This window comes from Lepidochelys kempii, chromosome 4, assembly GCF_965140265.1.
Source record: "Lepidochelys kempii isolate rLepKem1 chromosome 4, rLepKem1.hap2, whole genome shotgun sequence".
NCBI lineage: Eukaryota > Metazoa > Chordata > Testudines > Cheloniidae > Lepidochelys > Lepidochelys kempii.
Genome location: NC_133259.1, coordinates 60,301,001 through 60,317,359, shown reverse-complemented (window position 1 = coordinate 60,317,359; position 16,359 = coordinate 60,301,001). Strand labels below are relative to the sequence as shown.

At 41.0% G+C, this 16,359-nt stretch overlaps 1 protein-coding gene across 6 annotated transcripts in view; it reads left to right on the top strand.

The window, feature by feature from the left end:
* Window positions 1-703: 703 nt before the first annotated feature.
* MAP9 (microtubule associated protein 9) overlaps window positions 704-16,359 on the top strand; it is a 30,902-nt gene continuing 15,246 nt past the window's right edge. For 2 of the 6 annotated variants that reach the window (XM_073341428.1, XM_073341426.1), the window contains exons 1-7: window positions 1,248-1,662; window positions 3,310-3,394; window positions 6,996-7,304; window positions 9,826-10,061; window positions 11,729-11,840; window positions 14,966-15,225; window positions 16,163-16,221. In XM_073341428.1, the coding sequence (XP_073197529.1) occupies window positions 1,588-1,662; window positions 3,310-3,394; window positions 6,996-7,304; window positions 9,826-10,061; window positions 11,729-11,840; window positions 14,966-15,225; window positions 16,163-16,221 (1,136 nt within the window). In that variant the 5' untranslated portion in view covers window positions 1,248-1,587. Of the gene's footprint in view, window positions 743-1,247; window positions 1,663-3,309; window positions 3,395-6,920; window positions 7,305-9,825; window positions 10,062-11,728; window positions 11,841-14,965; window positions 15,226-16,162; window positions 16,222-16,359 lie in introns of those variants that run through there. The other 4 variants (XM_073341427.1, XM_073341429.1, XM_073341431.1 and 1 more) reach the window with 4 other exon arrangements.

The following is a 16,359-nucleotide window of genomic DNA, read 5'->3' as shown; positions in this document are numbered from 1 at the left end:
AAATTGACCACTCATTCAAGCATGAATTATTTTTAGCAAAGGTTGCACTGCTACCTCCCATTTTAGAGAAAATGGAAGCTGAATACTTAGGGGTATGAGTCCCAAATAATTCAATTACATGTACCTATGTTTTCCCTCAGCCCTAAGAAAGGGAGGAGTTAGGTTCTGCCTTAAAGTCAATCCTGACAAATCCCATTGACTTCCCTCAGCTTGTATAAAGCATCAAGCAGGGTGGAGTTTGGTCCAAGCAAGACCTGTGCCCAGCAGCTCATACAGCTTGAAAACCAAATGTTCAAAACCAGAGGCCCAAGTTTCATGGGCACAAATGTATCTGCAACTGCGTTTTGACTATTGTGTGAACGATTATAGAAGTCACGTGCGAACAGCTAGGTGTTTCAATGGCACTTGCATGCACGAACACCCACTCTGCCCCTACAACAGTGATAACTGCCAGTGCAACCAGAGACACAACTGTTCACACGTTTTTCCGTACAAGCGCTGGGGGTCTCCTACGGGAAGTTTGGGTTTTGAGATATACGCAGGTTCGTTGTAAGTAACAGAAGTTGCAGCGCCGTTTAACGAAGTTGCACGGGGCGGTGGGAGCAGAGGGGCCTGGCAGAAGGGGTGAGGTGTCAGGACCCACTGGGAGAAGAGGAAACGCACTGGGTGAGCGTTAATGGGTAAGACTTAAGAGCGACGCACAATGGAGCGTGTGAAAGGCGCAGCCAGCCATTCTGCTCAGGTACGTTCAAGGCCAGCATCTGAAACAACCCAGCCCGGGGCCGGACACGTCCGGATCGCCTCCGTGCTCTGCGGCCCTGAAAACGCTATTAGCCGGCAAATCGGCCGCAGAGGCGGGGCCCTGGGGCTGCCCCACTCCCCGCGCATCCTCCCCCCACCAGCCCGCGCCCGCTCGGCTCTGGTTCGGTTCTAAGCGCGGGGGCGAAGAAGCGCCATGTCCCGGACTCCAGGAGACGGAGCCAGACACGTGACCGTATCCCCTCCCCAACTGGCAGGGGAGGGGGCGGGGCTCGGTCCCCCGAGTAGCGGGGGCTCGGTCTATGCGGTCACTTCCGGTGTTGGTGGGTTGCTAGGTAACGTGTATGGCCGCGCGGGCCAGCGGGGGCTCAGTTTCCACCCCTCCGGTCAATGCAGCTGCGACGGCAGGAGCGGAGCGGCTGCTGCGCAGCGCCTAGGGCGAGCTTCTCTCGGACGGGCCCGCGACAGGCAGCCACGGGAGGTGGGACCCGTCCGTGCAGGGCCCGGCTCGTGGGGTAGGGGGGCGCCGTCCGGGCCCGGGGCTGGGGTTCAGTGGGTCAGAGCTCGTGTGCGCCCTGCAGCGCAGACCTGCCCGGGGCGGGGGGAATCCGCCGCACGCCGGCGCCTCCTGCAGCGCCCCGGGCCAGCCCGAGCGGAGCCGGCCAGATGCGTTCCCTTTAGGGGCGGGCAGAGCCTTGCTTCAATCGCGCTGTCTGATCCGTTGTTTAAACCCGCAGGAGAGATTTGAGTTCACTGGAGCCCAGTGCTGAGGGCGTGAAAACACGAAGAACCTGCATAAGAGTCATTTCTCCAGCCTTTTCCCCCACCATGTCTGATGAAGATATTGGCACCACTTTAGCCTATACCAAGAGCCCCAAGGTCTCCAGGAGAACCACTTTTCAGGTAAACTATTTTACCCCACGTTGTCCGATTAAAAAATCGGTCATCTCTAGGCTAGCTAAACTGGCAAACCCTCCTAGTGCAGGTACAGCTTATCCTAGTAAAAACGTGTTCTTGCCAGGATAATCTGTACCCGTTTGGCAAGTGAAATAAAAGCACTTTTTTATGCAGGTACGTGTACAGTGGAGTTTTCGCCAGTTTAGAAATGTCACCAAAATCACACCCCTAAACGACATTGCTATACTGGCTAAAGTTTCTATTGTAGACCTGGCCTTTGTGTTACTAAGGTTAGCGACGAAAACAACTCTGCTGTCAATATACGAGAAAAGCAAAAACTTTCCTATCTTAAAAGTAGAATTGACATTCTCATTTAGTTTCGGTGTGCTTCTTTAGAAAAATCATACTGAGGTTTTCTTGATCTCCTAAATGTACACAATAATTGTCCTAGTTTAAAGTAAAACATCTAGTTTAAACCAATAAAAGCAAGGAACTTTGGACTACAAATCCTGGGTGGGTAACTTTTGCATGCAGCCAGTTTGTTACAGTAGCTTTGGTGTTGGTCATGAAAAGATTTTAGTATATGCTTAACTTCTAAGTCAATGGGATTTGTTATATGCTTGAAGATAAGCACATGCATAAATCTTTGCATGATCAGGGTTTAAGTTTTGAAGGTTGCAGGTGATGTTTATAGAAGATGTCTCCTGTCTAGTAATAAACTACACAGGAGGTGACTGAGGAAAAGAAAAACTTTGTCTTGAAGATTTTTGTGGTGCTTCTAAGATATCCTGTTAGGTATATTATTAATTTATTAATTTAATTAATTCATAGTTCCTCACTTACCCATTGTCAGATCCTTTATTTTTGGTGGTAGATTCTATAGGACCTGAAAAGATCTGTGTGGCCTCTTTGTGAAAGCACATTAACGAAGATTATATGCACTTTACTGGAGGGTCTCTCTGCTTCCAGGTTGCTAGTGGCTGGTAATTTTTGAACAAGAAAACACTCCCTACTATTGACTAGCTTAGGAGGGGAGCTGTCTAATATGCTTGCTTTTGTGGATCCCATTCTTAAATGCTTATCTCTCCCCATTCATTGTATAGGGAGCCTAGATACCTAACTCAGGCTTTGTGGTTTTCAGTGCTCTCCAAGGCACCTAAAAGTAAGGCCTTGTGACAGCAGTGTAGCTCCTAAGTCCCTTTGGATCTGGGCTGAAGTGGCATACCCAATGTCACACAGCAGGCGCTATCGGAAACAGGCCATGTCTTCTGACTCCCAGTCAAGCAATTTGTTAACTAGGCAAATATTTTCCAAAGAGTGGGCAAGCCCACCGGGAAGAGGGAGCACAAAGTTGTAAGGGGTTGGGGGTTTTACTCAAAAGATATATAAACTAAGATGCATAGACTTTTAGCAGTATGTGGCAAGGATGGAGAGGGGGGTCCAATTGGTGTTGTTTTCCTGAAAGGTGCATCAGCTTTCAAAATTTTGGGAAACACTATACTACACCAGTTTGCTCACCCACTCCCTCTCGCCCCCAAAGATTCATATCTGTTACTGTCCCAAAACACTTTTTGGTAGTGGGAAGAATGAGAGTTGAACTTGAAGTAATGGATCTTAACTTTTATTCAAAAGGAATCTATTAAAATATTTCAGGATGAGCTACAAGAAGCAATTTCTGCTCGTGCAGCAAGACAGCAAACTGCTGAATACTCAGATGACTTTGACAGTGATGAGGATGGTATGTTAAATAGCAGCAGTTTTGTTTGTGTTCTCCCCCTCCCACCTTTCGCTGATAGATCACTAAAGATCCTTTGGAGCCAAATGGTTTAATGTACTAAGATTCCACATTACAACTATTCCTAAATTATGTACCCTGTCCTGCTCAATAAAGTTAGGACCAGAATTCCTATTGACATCAGTAGGTGCAAGATTGGGCCATTGTTTTTCCTCAGTCCAGGGTCTATATAATTTTAAAGGATTTTTTACTTTTTTTATGCAGCCGAAGCCCTAATGAATCAGTTCCCTCCCTATCTCTTTAAAGGAAGTTTGGCCTTTTAAATGTCATAAATTACATTATATTACATTGTAATTTTAAGACACTTCATCCATGTGATACCTGGTTTTACTCACCATATCTGCCAGATCTTTTATATTACACTGATGTGCAAAGGCCCAGACATTTCTTTAAATACAGACTACACAGCAAGTCCCTTCCTTCCTGAATTTGACACGTTACATGTCTGAATGCATCCGATGAAGTGACTTGTAGCTCACGAAAGCTTATGCTGAAATAAATTTATTAGTCTCTAAGGTGCCACAAGTATTCCTTTTCTTTTTGCGAATACAGACTTACAGGGCTCCTGCTCTGAAATCTTTGATACTTCTGTGTTCTTTAGTGGGCCTTTTTTTTTTTTTTTTTTTTTTTTACCTGAAACAACTCCGAGCAATTAGTAATAACAGGGACAAGGGTTTATAAAACAGCTTTCTTAATCAAAACTATACTTTGGGGCAGGGCCTGCCTTAGGGAAAATGGCACTCTGGGCAAACTTGTATTTTGGTACTCCTGGCCCCCGTGGGCATGGTGACCTCCCATTGCCCTGGCCCCTGCGAGTGCCCCCCATTGACACGGGCCCCCTGGGTCCCTAGGCTCCCCACCACCCTCTACACCTCTAACCCCTGCACTGTGCCCCATATGCACCCTTAACCCCTGCACTGTGCACCCTTTGCCGCTAACCGTTGCACTCCTTTCCTGTGCCCCTAAGCTCTGCACTCCCCTCCTAGACCCATGTGGAGAAACTGAGCTGGATGCATGGAGCAGCTGGCATTGATGCTTGCTCCCCCAAATGCTGCTCCTCTGTGTACTCCTAAAGGTTTGTGAGGTGGGGAGCAAGGAGCGATGTCAGGGCTCCGTGCATCCAGCTCACTTTCCCCACCTGGGCTGAGTAAGGAGAGGGCAGGAGAACAGCAGCTCCTGATGCTTCCTTCACAGCACAGCCCAGGTGGGGAAAAAGAAAAGGTGTACTTGTGGCACCTTAAAGACTAACCAATTTATTTGAGCATGAGCTTTCGTGAGCTACAGCTCACTTCATCGGATGCATAAAGTGGAAAATACAGTGAGGATGTTTTTATACGCATAGACCATGAAAAAATGGGTGTTTATCACTACAAAAGGTTTTCTCTCCCCCCACCCCACACTCCTGCTGGTAATAGCTTATCTAAAGTGATCACTCTCCTTACAATGTGTATGATAATCAAGATGGGCCATTTCCAGCACAAATCCAGGGTTTAACAAGAACGTCTGAGGAACAGTAGTAGGTGACAGGACAGGCCTAACAAAGAAAATAACAGAACGCCATTAGCCATCACCTTCAGCCCCCAACTAAAACCCCTTCAACGCATAATCAAGGATCTACAACCTATCCTGAAGGATGACCCATCACTCTCACAAATCTTGGGAGACAGGCCAGTCCTTGCCCACAGACAGCCCCCCACCCTGAAGCAAATACTCACCAGCAACCACATACCACACAACAGAACCACTAACCCAGGAACCTATCCTTGCAGCAAAGCCCGTTGCCAGATGTGCCCACATATCTATTCAGGGGACACCATCACAGGGCCTAATAACATCAGCCACACTATCAGAGGCTCGTTCACCTGCACATCTACCAATGTGATATATGCCATCATGTGCCAGCAATGCCCCTCTGCCATGTACATTGGTCAGACTGGACAGTCTCTACGTAAAAGAATAAATGGACACAAATCAGATGTCAAGAATTATAACATTCATAAACCAGTCGGAGAACACTTCAATCTCTCTGGTCACTCGATTTCTGATCTCAAAGTGACTATCCTTTAACAAAAAAACTTTGAAAACAGACTCCAACGAGAGACTGCTGAATTGGAATTAATTTGCAAATTGGATACAATTAACTTAGGCTTGAATAGAGACTGGGAGTGGTTGAGTCATTATAAAAAGTAACCTATTTCCCCTTATTTATTTCCCCCTCTCCCCCCCCCCCCCCCCCCCCGTTTCCTCAGACGTTCTTGTTAAACCCTGGATTTGTGCTGGAAATGGCCCACCTTGATTATCATACACATTGTAAGGAGATTGATCACTTTAGATAAGCTATTACCAGCAGGAGAGTGGGGTGGGGGGAGAGAAAACCTTTTGTAGTGATAAACACCCATTTTTTCACAGTCTGTGTGTATAAAAACATCCTCACTGTATTTTCCACTTTATGCATCCGATGAAGTGAGCTGTAGCTCATGAAAGCTTATGCTCAAATAAATTGGTTAATCTCTAAGGTGCCACAAGTACTCTTTTTTTTCTTTTTGCGAATACAGACTAACACGGCTGTTACTCTGAAACAGGTGGGGAAAGTGACCTGTATGCACGGACCGCTTGGTATTGCTCCTCGCTCCCCCCATCACAGCCCCTTAGGGGGACGCAGAGGAACATTGAGAGGGAAAGCAGTATCTGTGCATCACCGCTCCCTCTTCCCCCCACCAGCTTCCTATGCCAGGAGGAAGCAGGGAAAAATCAGGGTGCGTCCCCCCCACCGCCATGCCACGCTCTCCTGCCAGCCAGGAGCGGTTTCTGACTTTATGCCAGCAGTGCACAGTTCTGCGCTGCTGTGTGGTGCCCCCCTGGACCATGGCACGTCTTAGCGGTTGCTGAGGTGGTCCACCCCTAAGACCGCCCCTGCTTCGGGGTGTTGTATAGAACAGGGCAAGGACCGTGTCTTATTTGTGAAGTTTATAATGTAAATTTCTATTGGACACAACCAGTGAGTGTAACAATAGAAGGGCATGAGGTATCACAAAGGTTCCATTAATAAGATCCTAAGGTTGCTCATTTTATAGTATGTGTCCATCTTTATGATTCTGCTTGAAATATGTTGTGTTTTTTTTAACTTCTCCACGACTACAAGAAGTGAGTTAAGTGGGTTTTTAGAAGGAACTTGAATCTGGTGATTGGTAGGAATTAACTAATGAAGACTGGGAGAGCATTCTATGCATAGGGTTTAGAATTGAAAAAGGCAGGAGAACAGGGAGTGGGAAAAGGAAGCAAAGTAAATTAAGATTAGTGGAATTGGGGGCAACATAATAAAAGTTAAGATCAGAGATATTGGCCAGAGCAGAGCTGTACAAAGAATTTTCTTATGGTATAAAATATGAGATTGCTGTATTCCTTTTATATATGAAATACAAATCTAATATAGAAGTAGATGAAAATACATTGTTTTGGGGTATTCTAGAAGAACTTCCTGAAAATAATTCAGCTGTTGAAAACACAAATAAGAAATCAGTTGCCTTTGATATTACCCTCTCAGATGATGAGACTACTCAGAAAAAGGCCCTTTTCAAAAGTGAAATGGCTGATGACTTGTCTTCACTATTAGATGAAGAGAAACATCAACAGATGACAATTTTGAATAGCCAAAACTTGACTGGTGACAGAGAAGATGAAACAGAATGGTCATTCATTGAAAAATCAACTTGTCATGGTAATGAAGGTGACCACTGTAATGAATCACATATGGCTGTACTGCAGAATGAAAGGAAAGAAATTACTCAACATGAATTTGAAAACAAACCAGTACCAAAGCTAAGGGAGCACAGAATCAAGAATATATCATCAGGTAAAAAGAAGGCACTTGAATATTGTTGTTGCTATTTGTATATTCATATTGTAATATTTTAAAATTAATCCAATGTTGGAAATGAAAATGTTAGAATTATTTTTAGACTTCAGTATAGGGTGTGGTTTCAATATCTTTAATATCAAAGAGGATCACAGTTTTTAACTAATTTTTAAGTGCTCCTTTTAATATTCTGCAACTGGCTGCCACAAGTAACTAGATAAACAAACAAATTATAGGCAAATTAGAGGATTGCTGAAATCACATGATAGACTATGTGAGAAAGAGGGAATAGAGAGTAGTATATGGTAATCTACGCTCTGGGACTTTACACTGTAGCAGTGTCCACAAGGGACATTACTGCGTGGCAAGCTTGTGCACTGTTTATTCAGACCTTTGTTTGCCATGCAGTAACTTGCCACTTAGCAATGATATTTTATCTTGAGATAAATCCATGGCCCATTTACTATTAATGATGGGAAAACACAAACTGCAATGAGTGGTGCATAATGAACAATAGCAAACACTTTGTAATTCCCCACTTCCATACACATGGTGGCAGTAAAGCTTCAGGTACTTTAATTTGAAAATCTTACTTTGGACAGACAAAAGTTCAGACGTCCTTTATCAAAAAACAGGTTTCAGAGTAACAGCCGTGTTAGTCTGTATTCGCAAAAAGAAAAGGAGTACTTGTGTCACCTTAGAGACTAACCAATTTATTTGAGCATAAGCTTTCGTGAGCTACAGCTCACTTCATCAGATGCATACTGTGGAAAGTACAGAAGATCTTTTTATACACACAAACCATGAAAAAATGGGTGTTTACCACTACAGAAGGTTTTCTCTCCCCCACCCCACTCTCCTGCTGGTAATAGCTTATCTAAAGTGATCACTCTCCTTACAATGTGTATGATAATCAAGGTGGGCCATTTCCAGCACAATGGCCCAACTTGATTATCATACACATTGTAAGGAGAGTGATCGCTTTAGATAAGCTGTTACCAGCAGGAGAGTAGGGTGGGGGAGAGAAAACCTTCTGTAGTGGTAAACACCCATTTTTTCATGGTTTGTGTGTATAAAAAGATCTTCTGTACTTTCCACAGTATGCAACCGATGAAGTGAGCTGTAGCTCACGAAAGCTTATGCTCAGATAAATTGGTTAGTCTCTAAGGTGCCACAAGTACTCCTTTTCTTTTTATCAAAAAAGCAAGTACACAGACACCTGCTTCTCTTCTCCAACAGGCAACTAATTTTAAATTATCTCAAGTTTAGAAAATTTGATCTAATCTCTGGTCAGTGACTTCCTTTAATGAAGGATAAGCCTGGCCTCTTTTGATATTCTAATGGCTTATTGATGAGCCCTGTGCACTGGGATGAATTTCACTCTTGTTTGCACTTTATGAAATGATATTTTAGAAAATGGCACTAAGCACACACATTGTACTGTTACTTCCTAATGCTCATACACCAATACTTCCATGGCTAGCTTTGGAAGTTCATTTTGGATGTGGGTTAGCATGCAGAGGAGCACACCAAGCAACACATTTCACTGTTCCCTCTCTTCTGAATAAATCTAGTCCTTGTGAAAGATGTCAGGCAGGATAGCTGTACTGCCACTGGCTGCCTGGGGACAGCTGTGGATTGGGGAAAATGAGATTTTGCTTGAAAAGGGGCACTAATTTAGCACTGCTCTGAAGGCTCTGCAACTTGTCTGGGAAAATGTTGAATGTACTGGCTGTTCCTAGGTTCCTCCACCCCATTCCTGACAGCACACTTTATTTCTTTGTGACTGCTGAGCCCTTAACTTTTTATAAAAGGGACAGAGATTTATGCATACAAGGGGGCAAATATCCCAGTAGTCACCTGGTCTCTTCCTCCACCCTTCTCACTGCATTTATTTTTTCCCCACAAATTTGGTTTATTCTGCCCTGCGCAGAGGGAAGCACATGGATTTATGTAATGAGTTCAGTGGGCCTATTAAAAAAAAATAGAGTAGGATCACAATGGAAAGTCTTCCCACTGCAGTGCTACATTAGACACATTCTGTTTTTCCTGCCTTTACAGTCTATTAGGTTTGTCTTCCTGGCCTCAGATAAACACCCAAGTGTAATACTCAAAGTGTATATCTAAATATATAGAATATAAAGAATTTGATCTGTACTATACAGAGAACAAAGTAAATTGAAAGATGAACTTCTGACCTGTGTCTTTACATTACATTCAGAGCTTCAAAACTTTGGTTAAAATTTCTGAAGGTACAATTTTTATCTCTCTCTCTCATATACTTGGCTGCATTTGTTCTGGTTTGATTGTTTTCATCTTCATTGTAGTAAGAGCCTCAGGACACTTCATTTTTTTAAATAATATATCATGGTCATTGACCTGCTGTGACTGCTGCTTATTTACAGAAGAAAGGGATTCATCCGAAAATGTTAGTCGATCCTAAATTGATAAAATAATATTCCAAACTGAATAAAGTATCTTTAGTGGATGATGATGAAATAATAATATTTATTGTCAGCTGAGAATGTCAGCATTTCTGCACTGGATGATCGTTATAAACCATCACCTCAACCAAGAAATGTGTTAAGAAAGACCAGCCATGTAGAAGACAAAGAAGTTGCCAGGGCAGAAGATAAGACTGCTTCTTCTAGTTACAGATTACCTTCATTTTCTGCACCATCCTCCCTAACTAGGCTGAGTGACAAAATAACAACATCCGAGAAAAGGGCACTTGCTGAAAGCCCTAGTCCCGAGGTAAGAGCATTACTGTAGTATTTATTATATATGTGCACAGTTATCTATTTTTTTCCCTTCTATATATGTTTTGCCTGTTCTACACTGGAATAACATCATCCAAACACTCTTTTTATTCATCTGTGATTGTGATACCATTTTTCATAACACAAAAAAAGAGGGATTGGAGGGTGAAAGAGGTACATTTAATCAGGTTTTCAAAGAGCATTGCTACTTGGATTGAAAAAGTGGAGCTTCTATAGGAAATAGTCTCCTATATCTGCAGCTTTGAGCGTTCTGTTGCCTTGCTATATCTCTTTATTGATATACAAGGAAGTAGTTCTCAACTATAGGTCATTAACTCTGGGAGATACGTAGTATTGGCAGAATTTGATCTTTATTTTTTATAATTTCAATGGATAGTATCAGTGTTTATTTTAAAGCATTTTTCCCTATTTTTTATTGATTTAGTTTTTCATAGATGTGCAAAATTATGGGTTTTAAGCATTTTTTTGTATTTAGCTATTTAAATTTTCACTGTTGAAGGAAATTATGGATGGAGTCAGGATGGTGGTGGGTCAAACAGTAATTATTTGACAGTAGACATTAAGGTTCAGAAAGTTAAAGCTTTATAACCATTAAAACATAAATTGTAAACATCATATATCTAAATGTACAAAACAAATAACAAGCAGTATTTTTTTTACTTATCTGTACATTTTTATTATTATTGACAGAAATATTTTTAGTGAATTTGTGTGCACAGTGAAATTGACATTTATCAGTAAAAATCTAATCCATCCAAGCCTAGAAGTATGTTATAAAAAAGTTCTATTCCTTTGCATACACATTTTCTTCATCAATGTAACATGACAAATAAGTTGTATGTAAAGATTTCTTTATGCTGTGAACAGAGACCTAAAGATGACTGGATTTGTTTTGTTTTCTCAAAAGTGGTGGATGATGGTGTGTAAAGAAGGTCATGGGGGACTGGATCCTCCCTCCATAAGATAGAAAAATGCTCTAGGCAGTACACCTAGTTAGTATGTCAAAATGCAGAACCTTTCTACAAAGGAAGGGTAGTTGCCTATGTTGAGTCTCAAACTGACTAGCATATATGCTACTTATCAGCAGTATATAATAGTTCAGAAGAGCAGCGGCAGATTGAACCCTACTCCTTGTTGCTGTGTCCTGCCATGGGGAAAGTGCCTAACTGTGTGCCTGCAGGATTCTTATAGCAGAAGGTACAGCTGACAGCATCTTAGCTCTTCTTTGGCCATGTCTGCTGCCCCACATTTGGCACTAAGGGGGTGTGACTAGCAATGCGACCCAAAGTCCTGAGCTGTATCTCCCCTGTGTGGATGCTGCAGGTGCGAACTAAAAGGTTCCTAGTTTGCGTTAACATCACTTCTTTTCACACCCCTATAATCCAAACTGTGGGGCAGTATAGACCAGCCATCTGCTTCATTACTAAGGGTAGGATTTGACCTTAATCTGTGGTGAGTTTACACCGTTTTTAAAATCTGTTTATCTTTACATCTCCTTTAATTTAAACCGTAGCCATATTTTTCTTAAGGAACTCTAAATAAATATTGCATAGAAAACTATGGTTTAGAAGCAAGTTAACTGATTTTGATTTGGTGTGAATTGTTCATGTTGTTGCTTATGCTGTCACTTTCTGCTTTAAGGGTCCATGGCTAACAAGCTCTTCACCACCATTCCCTATTCATTTTCATTCAGCTGATGAAATGTCTGGAGACTCGGATTTGTTAATGTGTGGAGAAGGCTCTCCTTCAAAAGGTAGAAATCAATATACTTCATATAGAACCATTATACTTGAATATGTGCAACCAGTGAAATAATAGAATTGCTTTGTATAAGCAACTTTTAAGGGTCTGATGCTAGTGTCCATGATGTCAATGTAGTCTGTTTCCATTGATAGAGGTGGATCCAACCACTAAGTTTACTTTAGAAATCTGAGACTAGCTACAATATGCATCAGCTGTGTATTATTGGTGTCAATTTGTTGCAGAGGAGTAATCAATAAGGTTACATCTATGCTATACACCACTTTTGGTGGCCTATAATATGCATACCCATGTAGCCCCCCTAATATAAATAGTAGTGTAGCCAGTGGGGCATGACGTAGGTGAGTAAATACATACCTAAAGGATGTGGGTAGGTATGTGAAAACAACCTACACTTTTTCTACTTGCCCAAGCCAAGCCTTCCTATCTACACTGCTATTTTTAGCAGCGTAGTGTCCTGCTGCCTTCCGACTTTGGAGCCTTTCCCCTCCAAGGAAAGCGTCCCCCAGTGGGGGGAAGGTTCTGGCAGCGGGGAGGCATCAGGGTTTACCAGCTGACTCCCTCTTGCCAGAGCCTTTCACTGACCTGTGTAGCTACATACCTCAGTGTGGATACAGCCTACTTTTCCCCAGGGTGTGTAGCTACATGTACGCTTCACACTGCTGAAAGTGCTGGTGTGTAGTATTGACCCAACCTAAGGTAGCTTCTGGAAGTTTACTATACTTACATTAACAAATTGAAATCATAACTGATGTTGTTTTCAGGTTCTTTGTTAGAAACAGTTCTGAATAGCGTCACAAAGCATGATACATAAGAACCAGATAAACATTCTTTTTAGGGAGACAGGCTAAAGTTTGAGAAATGCAGAAACATCCTTTGCTCATATTCTGTGTACTTAACACTGTCTAAACATCTTTGAGACTTGCTTAAACCACTGCTCCTGAATTTCCCTCTCCATTCCAACCTAGTCACTTTCTTCAATTAATAATCTCCATCTGCCTGCCTCTCCCTTATCTTCCTTCATCCCTTCTAGGCACAGATCAACTGAGTAGACAAACTGTTGGTCACCATTTTATGTATAATGGGAGGATGGTCTTGTGGAAATTACAATGCCTGCGTTCTGTTCCTGGCTGTGTGAACTTGCTCAAGTTACTTATCCTCTCTATATTCTGTTTAACTATTGCTTAAATGGGGATGATAAATATTACTTTGTTTCTGCATTGTACAAGACACAAACATACTGAGAATCCATGCCCCAAAGAGTTTACGATATTTAAGACTGACACAGATAGATAAGAAGCACAGGCAGACTCATAGAAGAAATTAATAGTGTTTAAATGGGGCCCCGCTGTGCTATGTGCTATAGAATATATATATAAAAGGTAGTAGTCCTTGCCCTGAATAGTTTACAATGTAGACAAGATAGACAAAGGGTGGGAAAAAGTGTGTAACATATAAACAGAGGGATGACTGGAAAGTGTCATGTAATATCTATATTTAATTTGTACTCTTGGGTTGAAGAATACATTTGATGTAGGTTAATGCTTGTGGGCATTATGGATGAAGCAAGTCTTTTGGACAGCTTTGAACACGTAGAGGATAGTGATCCCTGTTGTACTTGATTGGAGAGGTTTTCCATGCATGGAAGGAAGAGATGAGGTAGTGAAGATGAGGACATCTATGGAGCAAAGGAAGAAGGACAAATACGATAGACAAACAATACTGAGATGTAGTCTGGGGTAGATTTGTTCATTGAAAGAGAAAATGAGAAAATGTAAACTTGATACTGTAGATGGGGGAACAAGTGGAATGGTTCTAAGAGGGAGTACTATAGTCTGATCTGGCAAGGAAGATATCACAATTATAATGGTTGTCTTATAGCATTTTTCAACTGGAGATCTCAAAGTACTATGGGAGGATAGTACTATAATCTCTAACTTCCAAACTGAGGCACAGAAATAAAGTGATTTGTCCAAAGTCACACAGTAAATCAGTGGCATAGCTAGCAATAGAACCCAGGTTTCCCAACTTGCAGTCCAGTGCCTTGTCCACTAACTCCATAGGACAATGGCAAGTGTCGCAGTTTAATTAATTTTTGTAAAGTCCTCTAATACCTGTATTTGGAAAGTGATATGCAAGTAAAATATGCAAACTTTACTTATCCACAGGAGACAGAAACTTGTTTATATGGTAATGCAGAAATTGTGCACAATTAGAGTTCTCATTAGTATGCTGGACTTTCCAGTGACTTAGCTTTCACACCTTCAAATTAGAACGTGTCCAAATGTCACCCTATAGAAGCCTTATAGGATACAGAGTTCTCCAATTCTTTGTCTTTAGATTACACTCTCCAAATTGTAGGCCCAGCCCACCTTCCATAGCTGCAGTGATCTCCTAGCTAATTCCCTGCCACTTCCTCCTTTCAGAATTCCACCAAAAATGTGCACAGGAATGCAACTAGAGAGTTACTATGGCTCCTCTTTATTTTTGTCTTTATGTTTTTCAGGTATAGAATAGAAATCCTATATTTATCACAGTGTAAATTACATTAGGAATACCGGTTTTTAAAGCCTTTTTAAAATGAGTGATAATTACTAACTATTCCAGTTAGGCATACATTTTTGCTTCTTAGCAAAATTTTTTTCTTTCAAAGGGGAAAATGTTTGAGAGTCAGAAATAGCATACAAAGTGTTTTCTGCCATTGTTTTGCAAAAACCTCTGTAATACTTTAGTGAACGCCAGAGTAGCTCTTGATGTGATCCAAATGTTTCTTGCTGTTACTTCATATGTTAGAAACTTGTCTGGATATGATCAGGTGACTAATAGTTTACAGTTTTGCTGATCTGTTTTATCTCAAAACTGCTGCTACTTGCCTTAAAATAAAAAATACATTTATTGCAGCAGTAATATTAACTTGTAATATGATTTTTATGTATACTTTTGTAAGTCATTAAAGTATACAGAAGATAATGTCTTGTATCAAGCTTAATAAGCTTTTTCATACATGAATATTCTAGGTACGGTATAGAAATATCTGAATTAATGAACCACACTTTTTCTTAAAAATTACGTCTCTTGATGTCTCATCTCCCGAATTGGTTTTTTGACTTGCTTTAGGGCAGGATCAAACAGAATATGATGACAGCAGGGATTTGAAACTGGAGAATAATGGCAGAAAATCCCCATCTGTGATAGAACTAATGATGACTACAGTGTATGAGAAAACTAAGAAACTACAGAAATCTACTGATGACAAGCTTGAAGAAAATTTGCAAACATTGGAAGAGAAATTCATTGCTGATGGCATAAAGGAAATGTTACTGAATGATAAATCTGAAGACATGGCGGAAGTGAGCACTTCAGAGGACTCGGACAAGGTATCTTTTAAACATATAATTTATATCATAATTTATAATAACGTCTTGGAAGCTTCAATGAAAAGTTATCATACGAAACTTGTTGGTTCCATCCTGTATACGTACAGATATTATTTTATAATAGAATCAACATTAGAAGCCACCCATTCCTGCCTGGTTTCTGGTATTGATTCTGTTATAAAATAGCATCAATTTTGAGAAGATGAGGGGAACATACATTCAATGAATATTTAAAAACAAATAAAACGTATCAAACTTTGTGCTTGCTGGCCTTATTTAAATCCATGTCTAGAATTTAAAATAAACTAAGTCAGATCTTTAGGAGGTATAAACTGGCTTAGATCAGTTTAGGTGAATAGACCAGTGGAGGATCTAACTTACTATGTTTTAAGTGCTGTTCACACCAGTGATTTGTGTAATGCATATGGTAATTGTTAGCTATAGTACAAGGCAAAAAGAGAATATACTTACATTTAGATTGTAAGCTTTTTAGGGCTGGGACTATCTTTTTGTTCTGTCTGAGCCCAGCATGCTGGTATCCTGGTCCATAACTAGGACTGTTCAGCACTTTGGTAATACAAATAATGAATAATAACTGTATACTATCTATTTTCTCATTCTATATTGAGACTTTTAAAATGTAATCCTGACTAAATAGTGATGTTTCTGGGTAAAGACTTACAATGGAGATTATGGTATACTTTATTTTGGTCTTTATTTATAAGATCATGCTGGACTTCATCTAGGCTATGTTTTGTTGATTATAATAAGCACAAAGAATGGCAGAAAATACTTGTTCACCGTCCTTGCATTCATATTTTGCATTCCTGTATTTTATAAAGCCTCTGATACAGCATTTGCGGCTATATGCTGCAGAACAGGTTTTGTTATTTGACAGTAAGTGTAATATTTTTATTTTTCCTTTTCCATTTGTTAGAAAGAATTTCAATATAAGGAAACACTTTCAGAAAAAGTGAGACCTTCTTCATCAAGCAGGTAAGTAAACTATACAGATATGTCAGTGTTTACAATCTGGTCCCACCTGATGTGATTTCTGCAGAAAGGTAAGATCCACATGATCGACACACACTGGCCACTCATTCATGCCCATCATCACCCTGTCGCCAACATTTG